The 20,070-nt window shown below is 41.1% G+C and overlaps 1 protein-coding gene across 2 annotated transcripts in view; it reads right to left on the bottom strand.

Annotated features, from left to right (window-relative positions):
• The window catches only part of med12 (mediator complex subunit 12), a 198,696-nt gene that overhangs the window by 80,577 nt on the left and 98,049 nt on the right, over positions 1–20,070 (bottom strand). For both annotated transcript variants that reach the window (XM_043704778.1, XM_043704779.1), the window contains exons 23-24: positions 7,312–7,432; positions 4,506–4,607 (exon numbers count right to left, since the gene is read on the bottom strand). In XM_043704778.1, the coding sequence (XP_043560713.1) occupies positions 4,506–4,607; positions 7,312–7,432 (223 nt within the window). The remainder of the gene's footprint in view (positions 1–4,505; positions 4,608–7,311; positions 7,433–20,070) is intronic.

The raw sequence follows: 20,070 nt of genomic DNA, 5'->3' as shown, positions 1-20,070 counted from the left end.
GACAGCATAAGAACATAGAATATGCATTCAATGCGGTGAAGATTACTGGGAAGTCAGAGGATTGGAAAGGCTTTTTAACGAGCTGGGGACAATTAAAAATCAACTGGGTGGAGAAGATGAAATATGAGGCTAGCTGGTAATATAAAAGAAGATTCCAAGAGTTTTTTTTAAGACATATGAAAGGCAAGAGTGGACATTGGATAACTGGAAAATGAGGCTGGAGTGGTAGTAATGGGGAACAAAAAAATGGTGGAAGAACTAAATAGGTATTTTGCATCAGTCTTCACAATGGAAGATACCAGTAGCATACCAGAACTTCAACAGAGTCAGGGGCAGAGGTAAGTGCAATGGCCTTTCACTGAGGAGAATGTGTTAGGGAAGCTGCAAGGTCTGAAGGTGGATAAATCATCCATACTGGATGGACTACACCAAAGTTGTTAAGATGGTAGCTGTGACGATCTTGGATGCACTGGTGCTAATCTTTCAAGAATCATGAGTAGGGAGGGTTCCAAAGTGTAGGAAAATGGCTAATGTAACCCTTTGTTTAAGAGGAGAGGAAGGCAGATGATGTTCAATTATATGCCAGCTAGCCTGACCTCAGTCACTGGTAGCATTTAAGTGCCTATTATTAAAGATGAGATTATAGAGTACTTGGAAATTTTATATTTAATTCACTCATGGGACACTCATGCATGCCACAGCTGGCCAGCCTTTATTGTCTGTCCCTAGCTGCCCTTGAGAAGGCAGTGATGAACTGCCTTCTTGAACTGCTGCAGTCTATGCTCTGTAGGTAGACTCACAATGCCCTTAGGAAGGAAGTTCCAGGATCTTAACCCAGCAACAGTGAAGGAACAGTGACGTATTTCCAAGTCATATTGTGTGCCATTGTGCGGGGAACTAGCATGTGTGAATGTTCGCACATACCTATTGCCCTTATCTTGCTGGATGGAAGTGATTGTGGATTTGGAAAATACTGTCTAAGGATCTTTGGTAGATTTCTGCAGGTTTGCTGTAGATAGTACACACTGCCGCTACTGAATATCGGTGGTGGAGGGAATGGATGCTTCTGAATAAGGTGCCAACCAGCCGACCTATTTTGTTTTGGATGCTGCCAAGCTTCTTGACTGGCATTGAAGCTGCACCCATCCAGGCAAGTGTATTTTATTACATTCCTGACTTGTACCTTGTAGGTAGTTGTCAGGCTTTGTTTCGAGAGGCAGGAGGTGAGTTACATACTGCAGTATTCCTAGCCTCTGACCTGTTCTTCCAGCCATTACATCTATATGACAAATTCAATTGAGTTTCCGGCTAATGTTAACCCTCAGGATGTTGATAGTGGGTATTCAGTGAGAGTAACAGCATTGAATGTCAAGGGGCAGTGGCTAGACTGTCTCTTATTAGAGATGGTTATTCCCTCGCATTTATGTAGGATCTTACAGGTAGACAACCCTTTATTCGAAAAGCTCCAAAATCTGGAGGCTTTTTTCTGAAGTTTTTTGGTCAATAACAAGGTTGTTTGGCATGCAATCAGGTAACCCAACTCCACGCTCACTCAATGCGTGTCACTCGGATGCGGTGTATTCTGTCTCAGGGCTCGTTACTCTCAGCGAGTCTACTGTTTGGTAAGATTTTTTAAAAATTTCACCGTTGAAATGTCACTTATTCCAAAATTTCAAAAATTCCAAAAGCCAGTTGGTCCCAAGCGTTTCAGATAAAGGATTGTGTACCTGCACTTGCCACTTGTCAGGTCAAGTCTGGATATTATCCAGATCATGTTGCATTTAATATGAACTGCTTCACTAACTGAGGAGTTGCAAAACAGTGTTGAACATTGTATAATCATTGGGAAACATCCCCACTTCTGATTTAGGATGGAGAGAAGGTCATTGATGAAGCAGCTGACGATAATTGGGCTTAGGACGCTATCTTGAGGAAATCCTGCAGGGATGTTCTGGAGCTGAGATGATTATAACCACTCAATGTTCCAAGTGAAGTCTTACTGAGATTCTATAAAACTACAGCAAGACATCTTTACTTCTGTACTTAAATTCCCTTTGAAATACTAGAAAGTTATGGTTTACCTTTCCAATTGTTTGCCGCACCTGTACGTTTTCCTTTCGTGACTTACAGACAATAAAACTCAGATCCAACTTTGACACCAGCGCTTCCCAACCCCTAACAATTTATGAAATATTCTGCCTTTTTGATTTTTCCACTAATGTGAACATCCACAAGTAAAGCACATTTATTCACATTATATGCCTGCCATGTTCTATTCACTTAACCTGTCCAAGTCCTCTTGAAACCTCCTTGCATGCTTCTCACAGTTTGCATGCTCACCCAATTAGGTGTCATTAGCAAATGTGGAAAATGACAATTGGTCCCCATATAAATAATTTACAGATTGAGAGTAGGATGGATCTAGCACTAATCCCCGCAGTACTTGACTTGTTACAGTTTGCCAGCCTGGGAATGCTCTATTTATTCTTAACTCTCTGCTTTGTCTATTAACCAACTCTCAACATATACTAATAAATTATCCTCTCCCATGTGCTCCCTCCTAATTTACTGTGTGGGATCTTATCAGAAGCCTTCTGAAAATGCAAGTACGCAATCTACTCATTCTTATAGAATCACATTCAGTCCATCAAGTTGGCACTGACCCTCCAAAGAGCATCCCAACCCAGACCCACCCCCACTAATCTTCTATTTCCTTTCACTAGTTTTGCTTCCTATAAATCTGAGATCCTGGCTAATTTCATTTCAATCATTCCCAATAGTTCTAGCAGATCTCCCAACAAGAATGTTAATCCTGTCCCTGGGAAGATACAATCTGTCTACCTTGTACATGTCCCATCTACCCCAGAACTAGTCCCAATGCTGCAGATATCACAATGCCTCCCTCCTTTACCAGTTTTCGGTCTGCATGTTTAATTGTTCAGTTCTCCTGTTCCTATGCTCAACCAGCACATGAGACTCTCAGTAATCCTGAGATTGCTGATTTGCAGGTCTTACTTTCCAATCTCCTTCACAGCTCCCTGAAACTTGCCTTCAAGACTTTCTCCCTCTTTCTACCTAAGTCACTGAGATTGAAATGAACCAAATTTCTGGCCATTCACCCCACTGCACAGGAAGATCTTGCAGCCTGTTTCATCATTAATCCTGGTGCTGACGGGACAACACATCATCTTGGAATTACATTTACAGTCGCAGCAACATCGATCTATTCCCCAAAAGAATTCCCTATCAGTACTGCTCTTCCACTCTTGTCTTTCCCGTCCTATATATGCGGGCTAACTTTTCCACACAATGGGCAGAATTGCCACAGGAAACGATAGAGGCAGGTCTAATTATAATATTTAAATCGGACAGGTACATGGAGAGAAAAAGTTTTTAAGGAAATAGGCCAAATACAGGCAAATGGGACTAGTTCAGATTAGGAAACCTGGTCAGCATGTACAAGTTGGGCCAAAGGGACTCTTTCAATGCTATATGACTCTACGAGGTGTGACTGAGGTGCCACTGTCTTGGTTCTGATGATACTCTTCTGAGGATCCATTACTTTCACCAGTCTCCAAAGCAAAAACTGATTTGCAAAAGCAATCAGCTCTATTATCTCTTACACTACTTGTTTGGTTTGCTTGGACTGAATGGCAGACATCGATTCCTGATCTGCCTGGATACCTAAACTGGAATGCAAGCACCTCCCACAACATGTTACTGACATTGTCCTCTGCCTCACAGATGCAGAACAGTGACTCCAGCTACCAGCAACATTCTAAACCCTTCAGCTCAAGCTTATGCAGTGCTTTTTCTTGCAGATTCAATCATCTCAGACACATGGTGCATCCATGCCTTCTCTCATTGCACAGGCTGTACATTCCATTTGGCTAATCTGCCCTGCCATATTTTTTAACTTTACTGACTACATATTACAAATTGAATAGCTGACCAGTTGCTCACCAATCAGCTCCTTCCAGCATGGAAGTAGAAGACATATACTGGACAACAAAGTAAGGAAATTAAAAAGGAATAGGAAAAGGAAAAATAAGCACCTCCTCGCCCCGTCATCAAACATACCACTCTGCTTCAAGCTGCAGAGAGTCTCTGTATTTATAATATTTGGAGCTACAATGCTACAAGAACCAGACTGAACCAGTTATCTAATTAAGCAATGTTACTCCTCAGGTCTGAAAAAGTGTAAACTCAAAACATTAACTCTGCTTCTTTCTCCACAGATGCTGGCAGACTTGCTTGGTTTTTCCAGCACTTCTGCTTTTATTTTAGATCTCCAGCATCTGTTCTACTTTGCTTTCATTTTACTTTCCAGTTGAATTGGTTTACCTTGTCCAAAGTTGGAAAAAACTGACTTTACTTTCTTACCAATTTCAGAGAAAACTACTGATCTCTTGCCCTTGGGCAAGACAAAATCCAAGCTTCAGCCAACATTTGATTTCTATGTTTCCACCAGAGAAAAGACAGCACTTGCAATGTATCTTACTTACTGCTGTCCTGATGACAAGGGTTCAACTGTGGTGTCCTAAACAAGTGAAGAAGGATTCTGCACGTTAGCCGAGCACCAGGTTCTGAATCTTGCTCACTGCAAGCTGCAATATAAACAAAATTACTGACACGGTCTGTAATTTTTATCAAGCAGCCAAGCATGAGAGAAGTATAGCTCCAGCAAATATACCAAGTATACAAACTGTACTACAATTTGTCAATTCCCTTGGAATGATAAATAGAAAAAGATAATGTTGGAAGGATACTGAAGATCAATTCACAGTTAAAAAGGAAAGGCACTAAACATTTCAGGTGCAAATCAATTGTTATTACTACACATTTATCAACTCTGCTGGATGCACATTTTGAGTAGTTTCAGACTCAGTGATGAAGTTAAGACTAAGTTACAAACCTTTGCTGTTACTGAACAATGTAAACCTCTTATTGACTCTTTTCAGATCTCTCATAAACCTTATTTCAATCTACCCCCACCCCTCTCACCCGACCAGAGAAGGTGGCATTCAATCCTTCATTGTTTGCACTGGCTCTCTGAGCATTTTAATTCAATTACAATCTCCTGTTTTTAACTCTTAACACAAATAATAATCTAACACCCTATTAAATGCCTCAATTGAACCTGTCACAATCATACTTCTACACAGTATATTCCAAAGTGTTAAAAGAGTCTAGAATTTGGCATACTGAATTAACAACTCTCTCTACCTGGCTGCGAACTCTAATGACTCACCCACAAATACACCGAGGTCTCTCTGCCACTGCACTCCTTTTAGAATAGCACCCTTTACTTTACACTGACACTTTGCAGTCTTTGCATCAAATTAGTGCTTACTACTTGCTTCTCATTTTGTCTCTACACGTCATTTCTGAATCTTCAGTATTCAGCTTGATTCTCAAATGCTTTTTTTTTTAAGGTGACTGAGGTAGGGTGCTGAATAGGAGCTTTTAAAAAGAAATCATTTACAGGATGTGCCATTGCTGGCTAGGCTAGCATTTACTGCCCATCCCTAATTGCCCAGTTGGCAGTTAAGAGGCAACCGTTGACTGAGTGTCTGGGGTCATACAAAGGCCAAAACAGGTAAGGACAGCAGCTTCCTTCCCTAAAGGACATCAGTAAACCAGATGGGTTTTTCTGACAAACGACAATGAGAAACAGATTTATTATCTGACACCTGTCTTACAGATCACCTCATACATCAGGTTTGCCGTATGGCACTCTATCAAACACCTCTGGAAGGTCATGTATACCATATCAATAGCTTTGTCTTCATCAATCTTCTTTGCTACCTCTTCAAAATTTGCAAAAGGTTAAGTAAAAATGATTTTCCCTTCACAAATCCAAGATGACGTTCCTGAATCAAACTCCAAGTTTCAATGTAACTATTAATTTTATTCTGGATAATTGCTTTTAGATGGCTGCCCACCAAAGTTAAACTGGTTCGTCTTGTAAAGTAATTGCTGGGTTGATCGTTACAACTTTTTAAACAAGGACATAATGTTGTAATTCTCCAGTCCTCAGGCACCTCCCCAGAATCCAGGAAGATTGAAAAATTGCCAGAGTCTCTGCATTACACACTAATTTCCTTCAAAATCCTTGGGTCACCTCATCTGGTCACAGTGCCTTATTAAACTCAAGTACCAACAGCTTATTCAATGTTTCCTCCTTCACAGTTTTAAACCTTTTTAGTGAACTTTCTCCACCATCACCATGGCATTGGCAACAACTACCTCAAAAGATAAAGACAGATGCAAAGAATTTAATTAACACTTCTTATATGCCTTTTGCCCTTCTGTTGAAATCCTCTTTTTTGATCTCTGAACAATCTTCCTCCTCCTTTTACAACCCATTCACGATTGTGGAACTGATTATGGGCAGCACGGTGGCACAATGGGCGGCACGGTGGCACAGTGGTTAGCACTGCTGCCTCACAGCGCCAGAGACCTGGATTCAATTCCCGCCTCAGGTGACTGTGTGTGTGGAGTTTGCACATTCTCCCCGTGACTGCGTGGGTTTCCTCCCGGTGCTCCGGTTTCCTCCCACAATCCAAAAATGTGCAGGTTAGGTGGATTGGCCATGCTAAATTGCCCATAGTGTTAGGTGAAGGGGTAAACGTAGGGGAATGGGTCTGGGTGGTTTGCACTTCGGCAGATCGGTGTGGACTTGTTGGGCCAAAGGGCCTGTTTCCACACTAAGCAATCTAAGTGATCTAATCTAATCTAATCTAAATTTGATAGAAGACTTGTGGATTTCTCTTTGTTAACTGCCAGTTTTTTTCTCAAAATCCCTTATTCCTTTTCATATTTGTTTTCTCAACACCTTTCTGAACCTTCTGTATTCAGCTTAGTTCTCATTTGTATTTGTTTTATGATATTAGAAATTATAGAGTATTTCTTATGCTTTGAGTCAACACTATTCACTCTAGAATACACCATGAAAGCATTAGAAAATAGAAAATTTTCCCTCGCTTGTAAAACTGTACAGTTATTAAAGATTCTGGCTTCTGAAGATTGAAAAAGTAATCAATACAGGATTAGTAACTCAATCAGTAAAATACTTAGAACCTCTTCAAGTTTCAAAAGCAGAAGATAACGATTTTGTCCCAGTTAGATACATCCATAGTTAACCAAAGATTATTGAGAAAAATACCTGAAAGGCTCCTCAATTAACTGGTAGGATTAAGGTTTAATGCTCATAACTATAATCAAAGTATAGGCAGAATCTTAATTCAGTATTTCACATCCAGAATATCCAGTCTTGGCACTTTCAAAAATGGCAAGATAGATGGTTACCTGCATTAAGGAGTGATGGAATTGCCACACAACGAATCAGATCCTCCAACAACAGACATTGCCTGGCTATTAAAATTGCTATAAATGTAGCCAGAGAGTCATGGAATGATAAATCACTCACCTGAAAAAAAGAAGAAAGTGCATAAAAAATAGCAGTATTTCCACTCAAACATGAAGCCATTATCTTTTAGATAATGCCTACTACTGAAAACATCAAATAACAGCTACAGGTTCAGCAACAGCAATCACCATAAGGCAGGTCACAAGTTCATATCCTTTCCCAGGGTTTCAGCAATGATACTGGCTGGTACTCCAATGTGAAAGTGGATGAAAAACCTTGTATACGTATTAAACAAATACCTATTTGCCTACTTCTGTGTCCACTATCCTTTATCTCCTCTCATATGTTTCGTTATCATTGTTCAGACAGAAAAAGACACAGTAATCACGAGTCAGAAAGAAAAACACTACTTCTCTCGGTATCTGGCAACCACTCTTTCCAGAACCAAACCTCACAAAAACAAACTGGCATATTTATTCCTGTCACGGGAAGACTGATGTATGAAGTGAGACTTAATAAATTAGGACAATATTTACTTAAGTCTATTGATCACTTGTCCCATTGCTATTTGTGACTAACAATGCAGCATAATTGCTGGTACGTTTCTGTACAAGGACCACACATCAAATTGATTCAATATATGAAGAGTTCTTTGAAATATCATCCTCAGTTACATAATAAAGTACTACATGAATCATAACCATCAGAAAGCTAGCATTTAAATTGTGGGAGCTGTGGTCTGACAAGTACTTGGGTCCCGATGAATTTCATCCAAGAGTCGTGAAAATAGTAGTGAGGCTGTTGAAGCATTAGTTTTAAATTCTCAAAGGTCACATGGTTTGGGGACAGTCCCATTACATAGAAACAGAGGAACAGGAATAGGCAATTCAGCCCAATACTGCCCTCGAACACTAATGCCTTTTACTCACTCCATCTATATAGCGCTGTATACCACTGCTAATGAGAAATCTATAAATCTCTAACTTATACATACTCGAACATCGAACCTCCACAGCCCTCCGTAGTAGAGAATTCCAAAGGTTCACAGGGCTCAGTAAAATTATTTCTCATCTGCAACCAAAGAGACATTTCCCATATTTTTAAATTGTGCTCCCTGATTTTAGACACCATTTCGCCCTTCCCCAATGAGGGGAAATACCTTACCTGCATCTATTTTGCTTAGCCCTTTAAGTATTTTAGAGCTTTTCATGAGATCACTTCCCATTCTTCACAACTGTAGAGAATACAGGCTTAACTTGCCCAAACTGTCTTCAAGGCTTGGAGGAAACACTGAAGGTGGCAAGGGCAAATGTACTCTTGGTGGGGATTTCAACATCCATCACCAGTCTTGTCAGCCTGGAAACAAGTCTTGTGAACCATTGTTGCATTGCCTCTATGGAAATAACACCCCTCCTGAGATAGAGGGATCAAAACTGCACACAGTAGTTTAAGTTCTTATAAAATTGAAGCTTTTACTTTTGTCCTCAAATGATCTTGCAATTAATGCTCACACTCCATTAGCCACCTTAATAATTTTTTAAACATTCTATTAGCCTTCTTAATAGCTTGCTACATTTCTTAAATTTATTTATTGGACGTAGATGTCACTGACTGGCCAGCATTTGTTGTCTGCCATAGCTGCCCTCGAGAAGATGGTGTTGAGCCGTCTTCTTAAACTGCTGCAGTTCATGTGCTGTATGTCAACCCACAATATTGTTAGGGAGGGAATTCCAGGATTCCAACCCAGTGATAGTGAAGGAACAGTGACATATTTCCAAGTCAGGATGGCAAGTGGCTTAGACGGGAACTTGCAGGTATGGTATTCTCATATCAGCTGGCCTCACACTCCTAGGTGGAAGTGGATTTGGAAGGTGCTGTCTCAGGATCTTTGGTGAATTCCTGCAGTGCTTGTTGTAGATAATATATACTATTGCTACTGAGTGTCAGTGGTGGAGGGAGTGGATATTTGTAGACATGTGGCCAATCAAGCAGCTGCTTTGTCCTGGATGGTGTGGAGTGTAGTGGAGCTGCATCTATCCCATTAAGTGGGCAGTGTTCCATCACACTTCTGACATATGACTTGTAGATGTTGGACAGGACTTGGGGAGTCAGGAGGTGAGTTATTTGCTGCAGGATTCAGAGTCCCTGACCTGCTCTTGTAGCCACACTATCTACATGTAGAGTCCAGTTGAGTTGCTCATCAATGGTTACACCAAGATCATTGACAATGGGGAATTCAGTAACGGCAAGACCAATGTCAAGAGACAGGTGTTAGATTGTCTCTAACTGGAGATGGTCTTGGTCTGGCATTTGTGTGGGACAAATGTTACTTGCCACTTGTCAGCCCAAACCTGGATAATGTTCAGATCTTGCTGCATTTGAACATGGACTGCTTCGGTAACTGAAGAATGACAAATGGTGCTGAACACTGTGTGGCAATCATCAGTAAACTTCTGCAGTTCTGACCTTATGATGGAGGGAAGGTCATTGATGAAGCAACTGAAGGTGTTTGGGCCTAGGACACCAATCTGAGGATCACCGGAGATGTCTTGAAATGAGATGACTGACTTTTAAAATCCATGACCATCTTCCAATGTGCTAGGCATGACTCCAACAGTAGACAGTTTGCCCACTGATACACATTAAATTCCACTTTTGCTTGGGCTCCTTAATGCCACACTCTGTTGAATGCAGCCTTTATGTCAAGAGCTGTCATTCTCACCTCGGCTGTGGAATTCAGATCTTTAGTCCATATTTGAACCAAGGTTGCAATGAGGTCAGGAGGTACGTGGTCCTGGTGGCATCCAAACTGGGGGTGACTGAGCAGGTGCTGGGATTTTGATGCTGTTGAGACACCTTCCATCACTTTTGTGATGATCGAGAATAGTGTGATGGGGTGGTAATTGGTTGGGCTGGATTTGTCCTGTTTTTTGTGCACAGGATATTCAAGGTCAAATTTCCACATGGTCAATTAGGTGACAGTGTTACAACTGTACTGAAAGCGATTGGCTAGGGCTGCCGCATGTTCTGATGCAGATGTTTTCAGTACAATTGCCAGAATGTTGTCAGGGCTCACATCCTTTGCACTATCCAGTGCCTCCAACCAATTCTTGAAATCACATAGAGAGAATCGAATTTAGCTGAAAAGTGACATCTATGATGCTGGGGATCAGTGGAGCAGACCAAGATAAATTATCATTCGATACTTCTGGCTGAAGGTTGCTGCAAATGCCCTGTCTTTTGCAGTAGTGTGCTGGGTTCTTCCATCATTAAAGATGGAAATAATTGTGGAGGATCCTCTTCAGCGGAGGTCTTTAATTGTCCACTACCATTTACGACCAAATGTGGGAAGACAGCAGAGCTTAGATCTAATCTTTTGGTTGTGGAATTGCTTAGGTCTGTCTATCACTTGCTGCTTATGCTGTCTGACAGACAAGTACTCCTATTTGGTAGCTTTACCAGGTTGAGAACTCATCTTTAGCATGACTGGTGCTGTTCCTAGTATGCCTTCCTGCATTCTCCATTCGACCAGGGTTGATCCTCTGGCTTGATAGCAATGACTGAGTGCAGGATATGCCAGGCCATGAGGTTGTAGATTGTGCTGGAGTAGAATTCTGCTGCTGATGACGCTCAGTGCCTTTGGATACCCAGCTGCTCAATCTATTTGAAGTCTGTCTCACTTAGCATGGTGATAGCCCCACACAACATAATGAACGATATTCTCAATGTGAAGACAAAACTTGTCACCTCAAGGACTGTGCGGTGGTCAGTCTTACTGATACTGTCATGGACAGATGTATCTGCAGCTGCAAAATTGGTAAGGAGGAGGTAAAATATGTTCTTCACTTTTATTGACTCCTCCACCATCGTTACAGACCAAATACAGCAGCTGTGTCCTATGGGGCCCAACCAATCCGATCAATAGTGCTGCTGCTGAGCCATTCCTGGTGATGGATGTTGAAATCCCCACCAAGAGTACATTTGCCCTTGCCACCTTCAGTGTTTCCTCCAAGTGTTGTTCCGATTCAGAGGGATTACATGGTTACCAGCAGGTGGTTTCTTTGCTTATCTCAAACCTGAAGCCATAAGACATCATGGGGTCCAGAGTCAATGTTGATGACACCCAAGGCAACTACGTATCAACTGTATGCCACTGTGCCACTACTTCTCCTGGGTCTGTCCTGCCAGTGGGACAGGAGATATCCAGGGAGGGTGATGTCTGGGACACTTGCTTGTAAAGTATGATTCTGTGAGCATGACTGTCAGGCTATTGCTTGACTCGCCTGTGAGATAGCTCTCCCAATTTTGCAGTAGGCCGCATAAGTTAGTAAGGAGGTCTTTGTAGGGTCGACAATGCTGTATCTGCCACTGTATTTTCTGTGCCTAGGTCAATGCCAGGTGGTCATCAGGTTTAATTTCTTTGAGACTTTGTAGCAACTGATACAAATGAGTGCTTACTAAGCCATCTCAGAGGGTAGTTGAGAGTTTCATAGGCATCAGTAAATTGTTAATTCCAGATTTTTTTTTTTTACTGAATTCAAATTCCACCATCTGCCATGCCAGGATTCGAACCCAGGTCCCAGGAACATTAGCCAGGTTTCTGGATTAACAGTCATATGATAATACCACTAGACGATTACCTCTAAACATTCTGCACATTAGCCATGAGTGACTTAACAACAAGAACATCCAAGTCCTTTTGTACATGTACACTTTCCACTTAAGACTGGAATATAGCAAGTGCAGTTCATTTCCCTAAAAGCAGAGGAGGACAAAGCAAGAAACTACATGCCAGTTAGTTTAACATCCTAAAGAGGGCAAATGCTAGAAACTATTAAAAATGATAACAGGACACTTGCAACAGTTCAGAATCAAATGATTTTGTGAAAAGGAATCACATTTGACGAATTTATTGAAGTTCTTTGGGGAAGTAGCATATACGGAGGATTAAGGGGAACCAGGGGATGTGCTGCATTTAAATTTTCAGAGGTATTTTATATAACAGTCTTTTTTTAAAATACGTTAAAACTCATGTTATAGGGGGAAGCATACAGGTATGAATACATGATTGCCTGACTGACAGGAACTAGGCACAATGGATCTTCTCCAGGTTGGAAAGATGTAATGAATGGTGTGCCACACGGACTGATGCTGGTAAAAGAAAGTGTACAAATGAATGATTTAGATGATGGGATAGCAAGCAGAATGGCCATGTTTGCTGCCAATGCAAAGTTTGGAATTTGAATGGTGAAGAAAGCACAAGGAGGTAACAAAAAAGATTTTGATGAATAAAGTGAGTGGACAAGAATGTGGTAAAAAGATTACAATATGGAACAAGGTGAAATTGTCCATTTTGGAAGGAAGATTAGAAAAAAGCATTATCGAAACGTTGAGAGATTACAGAGCTCTGAGCTGGATCTGGCTGTCCTTGGACATGATTCGCAGAAGGTTTTTATAAGTTGGTACAAGTAATGGGCAAAACTAATAGAATGTTGGAATTTATTAAGACGGGAACTCAAACCTTAATTAAGGTGGTTATGTAGCACCAGTGAGACCAGTAACCATCTGCTACATTGTGCTCAGTATGAGTTATCTTATTCAAGGAAGGAGGTATATAGTTGGGAGTAGTTCAACTAGACTCAGAAGTAGAGTTGGCGAGTTGGACAGGCTAGGACTCATAACTGCTGGGGTCTGCAAGATGCGGAGGTGCCGGTGTTGGACTGGGGTGGACAAATTTAAAAATCTCACACATTAAGTTATAGTCCAACGGGTTTATTTGGAACTACTAGCTTTCAGAGTGCTGCTCCTTCACAAGTAATTAGTGAGGCAGGATCATAAGACACAGAATTTATCGCAAAAGATAACAGTGTCATGCAATTAAAACAATATATTGAACAAATCCAGATTGCTGTTAAGTATTTCATCTTTTAGAGTGGCTTGCAGATTTCAGTTCATTAATATATAAATCCTAGAACTTCTTTAAAGTCACATTCTTGAGACAACATCAGGTTTTTTTTTAAAAAGTGACATCTCAGCTCAGACAATGCAATAAAGGCATGAGGCTAGAGTCTGTCTGTATCCCAGTTTTGAGTCAGACTGGTTCTATTTCCAAAGTGAGGATTTACAAAATGTTATATGGATTGACTGCCTGCAGGTTGTGTGCTTTTTGAGCAAAAATAGAATGTATCTACAAATATAAATTCACCCCACAGACCTATTTGTAGGAGAGAGAGAGAGAGAGAGATAGAGAGAGAGAGAGAGAGAGACACAGAGAGAGATATCACTGTGCAGTTGTTTCAGTGACATACGAAGATGCACAAAGTCAACATACCTCATCATCCCATCATGTCAGATAACAGAACCCTGTGTGAGAACCTCTCTGGCTATGTCAAGGGCATCTTGAAACCCTCTATACAGGGGACTCCCAGCTTCTGTCATGAAACTACAAATTTCTTGCAGAAACTCAGCACCCACGGACTAGTCAAACCAGGAACATTCCTCATCACAATGGATGCTTCAGCACTCTACACCAGCATCCCCCACAATGACGGCATTGCAGCAACAGTCTGAGTACTCAATACCAACAACTGCCAATCTCAGAGCACCATCCTACAACTCAACCGCTTCATCCTCAATCACAACATTCTCACCTTTGACAATCAGTTCTTCATCCAAACACACAGAACAGCCATCGGGACCAAATTTGCACCCCAATATGCCAACATTTTCATGCACAAGTTCGAACAAAACTTCTTTGCTGCACAGGACCTTGAACCAGCACTATACACCAGATATATTGATGACATTTTCGTCTTCTGGACCCATGGCGAGGAGTCACTAAAACAACTGCACAGTGACATCAACAAGTTTCATCCCACCATCAGACTTACCATGGACTACTCTTTAGTATCTGTCTAATTCTTGGACACACAAATCTCAATCAAAGACAGACATTTCAGTGCTTCACTCTACCGCAAACCCACAGATAACCTCACTATGCTGCACTTCTCGAGCTTCCACCTTAAACATATTAAAACAGCCATCCCCTACAGATAGACCCTCCACATACACAGGATCTGTGCAGATGAGGAGGAACGCATCGGACACCTAAAGGTGCTGAAGGATGCCCTCATAAGAACTCATCGATCGCCAGTTCTGACGTGTCACAGCAAGAAACCGTAATGACCTCCTCCGGAGGCAGATACAAGATGCAACCGTTAGGGTACCCCTTGGTGTCCAGTACTATACAGGAACAGAGAAGCTATGCCATGTTTTTCGCAGCCTGCAACACGCTATCGATGAGGATGAGCACCTTGTCAAGACCTACCTTACACCTCCACTTCTCGCCTATAAACAACTACTAAGCCTTAAATAGACCACTGATTGCAGCAAACTGCCTAACCTTCAGGACATTGACCACAACACCGTACAACCTGTCATGGCAACCACTGCAAGATGTGTCAGAGTGTCGACACGGACATCACCATTACACGTGGGGAGCACCATTTACCATGCACACAGCAGGTACTCATGTGACTCGGCCAACTTCATCTATCTCATACGCTGCAGACAAGGATGGCCTGAGGTGTGGTATATTGGCGTGACAAGCAGACATTATGACAACGGATGAATGGACACCGCACAACACTGCCAGACAGTGATGCTCCCTCTCACAGAACATAGAACATAGAAGAATACAGCGCAGTACAGGCCCTTCGGCCCTCGATGTTGCGCCGATCCAAGCCCACCTAACCTACACTAGCCCACTATCCTCCATATGCCCATCCAATGCCCGCTTAAATGTCCATAATGAGGCAGAGTCCACCACTGCTACTGGCAGGGCATTCTATGAACTCACGACTCGCTGAGTAAAGAACTTACCCCTAACATCTGTGAACACAATACATTAATGGAGGTGTGATTAGCGTTTTAGTATAATGTCTTTTTTTATTCTATTTCTGTACAAATAAAGCCAAGGATCACATCAGCTTTAATTCATCTGCCTTCTTGACCTTATGCAGCCCTATGTCTCCCTGCTTTGAGCACCTTTAAAACTGTATCACCACCTCTCTTCGTTCTTTCTACCAAAATATAATACTTTGTGCTCTGTGCACTAAATATTTTCTGCCAAGTGTCTGTGCATTTTATTAGTTTACGTCCTTCTGAAGCCTGTAATTATCTTCCTCATTACTTAGTACATATTTTAGTTGATTATCGTGCACAAACTTTAAAATTATGCCCCATCTACCCACGTCCCAGTCATTAATACACATCAAAAAGAGCAATAGCCCTCATAGCAACTCCTGGGGAGCATCATGCTACACTTTCCTCCAGTCTGAAACATCAGTATTCACTGCTACTCTCTATTTTCTGTCCTTTATTTTGAATTCATTCTGCTGGCTTCTTTTTTTAAAATCCCATGGGCTTTACTTTTATTAACAAGTCCATTGAATACCTTGTCAAACATCTTCCACATTTCCATATTCATAATATCAACTGCACCTCTTTCACTGGCTACATCAAAGAACTGAATCAAGTTAGTCAAATATGATTTTAAAAAAGCCATGTTGCCTTTCATTTAACCATGCTGTTCCAAATTCAGGTTCACTTTGTACTGGATTATTGTCTTGAATAATTTCCTTACTATTAATGTTAGGCTGACTGACTTTTCATTCTGAGTTTATGCATTGCCTACCATCACCTCCCCTACCCCCACCACCTCCCCAACGTCTAAAAACAGATACAACATCTTCAGTCCTCCCACTATATTGAAAGAGGTCTGGAAGATCATGACCAGGTAACCCATACAGTTTTCAGTCTTACTTCCCTCAGCTAGAATGCATCATGTCTGAAGGTCTATGAACTTAAAAGCATGTCCTCCTTATTTTTATCTTATCGTACACTCCATAGACATACACATAATGTTGTTCCCCCTTTACTTTGACATTTCTTGCTAATTGTCCTGATGAGTACAACTTAAAAAACTTTGCCAAAATGCGGTTGATTTTTCAGGATGCATTAATAGTTCATAAAATTGCAAAAACGTATGCTACAATTGAAAGTGCAGGAAACTAGAATTAAATGAGGAATTACCTTATTAGTGTACAAAATGTAATTATTACAGGAAGAGGGAGATTTGTCACAGTGATATTAATTATTGGATACATGGATCAAATGCCTGATCAAAAACTTGGACTAAAAATTGCTGAAATATTTAATCAGTAATATTGTAGGATAAGATGCTGAGAAATTAGCAAAACAAAACTCTGAACTAATGTGGCCAAAATATTTTCAAATATAAATTTAAAATTAACATTAAACCTTTTTCTTAATTTCACTTATAGGTTTATTAAAACCATTTGTTATGGGTCTTGGCAGCTTGTTATATTTCAGGGACAGGTAATCTTGAACGGATTCGAAGCTCAGATCTTATCTTGGAGCTGAAACCTTAAAGATGATTGCACCATGAGGTGAGTTCTGCCAATTGTTTGTCCCATACTTTGGCCGATTCCAGCCACAGAAGGACATCTGTATTAAAACATAAAAGTGAAAAGACATTTTGGCATAATTGAATCTTCAGTTATCAATGGCTTAAGGAAAAGAGATCCATTTATTATGAGTCATATCCTGCCTTACATAATGCCAAGTCCTTTAAGTGTTCAATCTTGCCAATGAAAGGACGCAGTTTGATGAGCGCCTGAAACATTTCGATTACTTATGCACAGAGTTGACTTGTCTGATGTGACCGCAGGAGTGATTTGCCAGTCCCACAAAAAATGCAAACGCTTTTAGATACTTGAATTCTGGCAAGCTGTGACTGCCAATCCAGTCCACTTTGGAAAGTGAATTGGCCATAATAGTTGATTAAAATTGATACACAACTTAAATAAATTGGTGCTTTTATCGAGTCAGGCTGCAAATCAAAGCAAACTGAATGACATTGATCCGAACAAACTGCACAATGCAAATTACACCTGAAAAAAATAAAACCGAGGGCCAGATCCGGTTTTATATCTCGAAACGGGACGTCCAGCTCAGTACATTGATCTAGCTACTTCACTTTACGTGTGATTATAGCGATTTTCCTGGAAGTGTGTGCATTCCTGTATTCGCCTATTCGTGGTCGCTATACTTTGGCCTATCTACATATTGTGTCAGGAAACCCTCCTGCACACATTGGACAAACTCTCAGTTGGGGAACTCTTCAGGAAGCAGGGACATTTGGCCTTGGATCTTCAGGTGACCATCCTCCAAGGCAGACTTCAGGATATGCAATAACGCAGTGTGGCTGAGCAGAGGCTGATAGCCAAGTTCGGTACCCATGAGGATGGCCTCAACCTAGATCTTAGGTTCATGTCACACTACAAGTGACCCCACTACAAACACAAACAAGCACGCTTACGTATACACTCTTATGTACACTCACACAGACTCTCTCTCATACACATTCACACACACATACACCCCTCACACCTGCGTGCACACCTTCTCACAGGCTTATACTCCGTCACACTCATGCACACAGTCACGCAAACAGACACTCTCACAGGCACTCACACTTACATGCACACACTCACTCTCTTTCTCCCTCATGTGTCTTTGGAGTGAATTTGTATTTGCAGATACATTCTACTTTTGCTCAAAAAGCACACAACTTGCAGGGAGTCAATCCATGTAATATTTTATAAATTCCTACACTGGAAATAGAACCAGTCTGACTCAAGACTGGGATACAGACAGAGTCGAACCTTATAACTTTAATACATTGTCTGAGTTGCGATGTCGCCTTTTTTCATAAAACCTTAAGTTATCTCGAGAATGTGACTTAAAAGAACTTCTGGGATTACATATTAATGAACCAAAATCTGCAACCTATTCTAAAACAAGAAAGACTTAACAGCAATCTGTTTACTATATTGTTTTAATTGCATGACACTGTGATCTTTGCTATAAATTCTGTGCCTTATGATCTTGCCCTACTCGTTACTTGATGAAGGAGCAGCCCTCTGAAAGCTAGTACTTCCAAATAAACCTGTTGGACTATAAACTGGCGTTGTGAGATTTTTAACAGGGTCTTTAAGAATAAGAGCTGAAAATGTGTTGCTGGAAAAGCGCAGCAGGTCAGGCAGCATCCAAGGAACAGGATAAAGCTTAGCCTGCTGGACACACTTTCCTCATTCCTGAAGAAGGGCTTATGCCCGAAACGTCGATTCTCCTGTTCCTTGGATGCTGCCTGACCTGCTGTGCTTTTCCAGCAACACATTTTCAGCTCTGATCTCCAGCATCTGTAGCCCTCACTTTCTCTTTAAGAATAAGAGGCAACTTGATTGAAACATTTAAAATTATGAGAGGTCTTAACATGATACATTTGGAGAGGACAATTCTTTTTATAAGAGAATCTAGAATTGGGGATCACTGTTTAAAAAATTCAGGGTCACCCATTTTAAAGAAAGAGTAGGTAAATATTTTACTTTTGAGATTTTGCCAGTTTTTGGAACTCTACTTCAAAAGATAGTGGAAGAGTTCTTGAACATTTTTTTAAAGCAGAGATGAATAAATGTTTGCTAAAAAGGGTTGCAAGATATCAGGAATAGGAAGGGAAGTGAATTTGAGGCAAAACTCAGATCAGCCAAGATCTTACTGAATGGTGGAGCAGGCTCAAGGTGCTGATTGGCACACTCTATGTTTATATAAAGGCAAAACAGCAGCAGGGAATACAGATTTATCCAGAGTTTAAGAAGGAAGAGACGTAACTGATGGAACAGTCAACAAAGGAGAGAAATATTAAATAGGTGGACTTTGAAAAAAAAATCTAGAGCTTCTGCTACAAATCAGAAAAAAATCTGATACTTATAAAAGTGACCATGAAGCTGTTGGATTGGCATTTATTTTGGATTTCCTCACCAGAACTGCTCCGATATCATGAAAAAATGTTGTCTGTTTCCTCCAAGAACTGTATTAGTTGGGAATGAATTAGAAGCCCACAATCTGCAGACATTCTCTCCAGCATTTTCTTTTGTTCATTCTTGCAATTTGTTGCTAAGGCCAGCATTTGTTATTTATTCCTAAATCCCTTCAGATGATGGTGGTGGTGAGCTGCCCTCTTGCACTACAGTAGTCTATCTAGGGCAGGTATGCTCAAAATGTTGTAAAGAGTTCCAGGATTATGCTCCAGGTCATTTGTCACTGACATCCACAAATCATGAAAGAACTAAGAACTATGAAATTGAGGGAGCCCTTCTGAGCTGATATCAACCAAATTGTCCTGTCTTTGTCCAAAGTTTGCTGAAACACAAACATATAGTCAAGGGGAACTAGTTTGGTCCAAAACAGTTTAAAGGAGTAGCACCTTTGAACGTAAATGTTGCAAGCAGGCATCAGAACCGCATTTGCCACGGGACTATGCCTGCATCGGTAAAACTATAGGCATTCATTTTGTGTTTTAAACGGCAGCCGCAGCTTAAACCCACAGAACTCAGCAGCTGCCAGTCCGCCCACGTGACCGGGAGATGGGAGCCAGAGGACAGATCAAATCCACACTAGGCCAGACACTAACCATGACTCATAGACCGGAACTCCGGAGCCAATTAATATGGAAACCCATCTCCAAATCAAATCAAGAGACTGACTGAAACACACCCATATTCATCAATACAGAACCATCCTGACACAAAGGACAGGCATCCACCAGACAAGAA

The sequence above is a fragment of the Chiloscyllium plagiosum genome, chromosome 15 (assembly GCF_004010195.1).
Source record: "Chiloscyllium plagiosum isolate BGI_BamShark_2017 chromosome 15, ASM401019v2, whole genome shotgun sequence".
Classification (NCBI taxonomy): Eukaryota; Metazoa; Chordata; class Chondrichthyes; order Orectolobiformes; family Hemiscylliidae; genus Chiloscyllium; species Chiloscyllium plagiosum.
The sequence above is the reverse complement of the archived record's forward strand: the minus strand, read 5'-3'. Positions and strand labels throughout refer to the sequence as shown.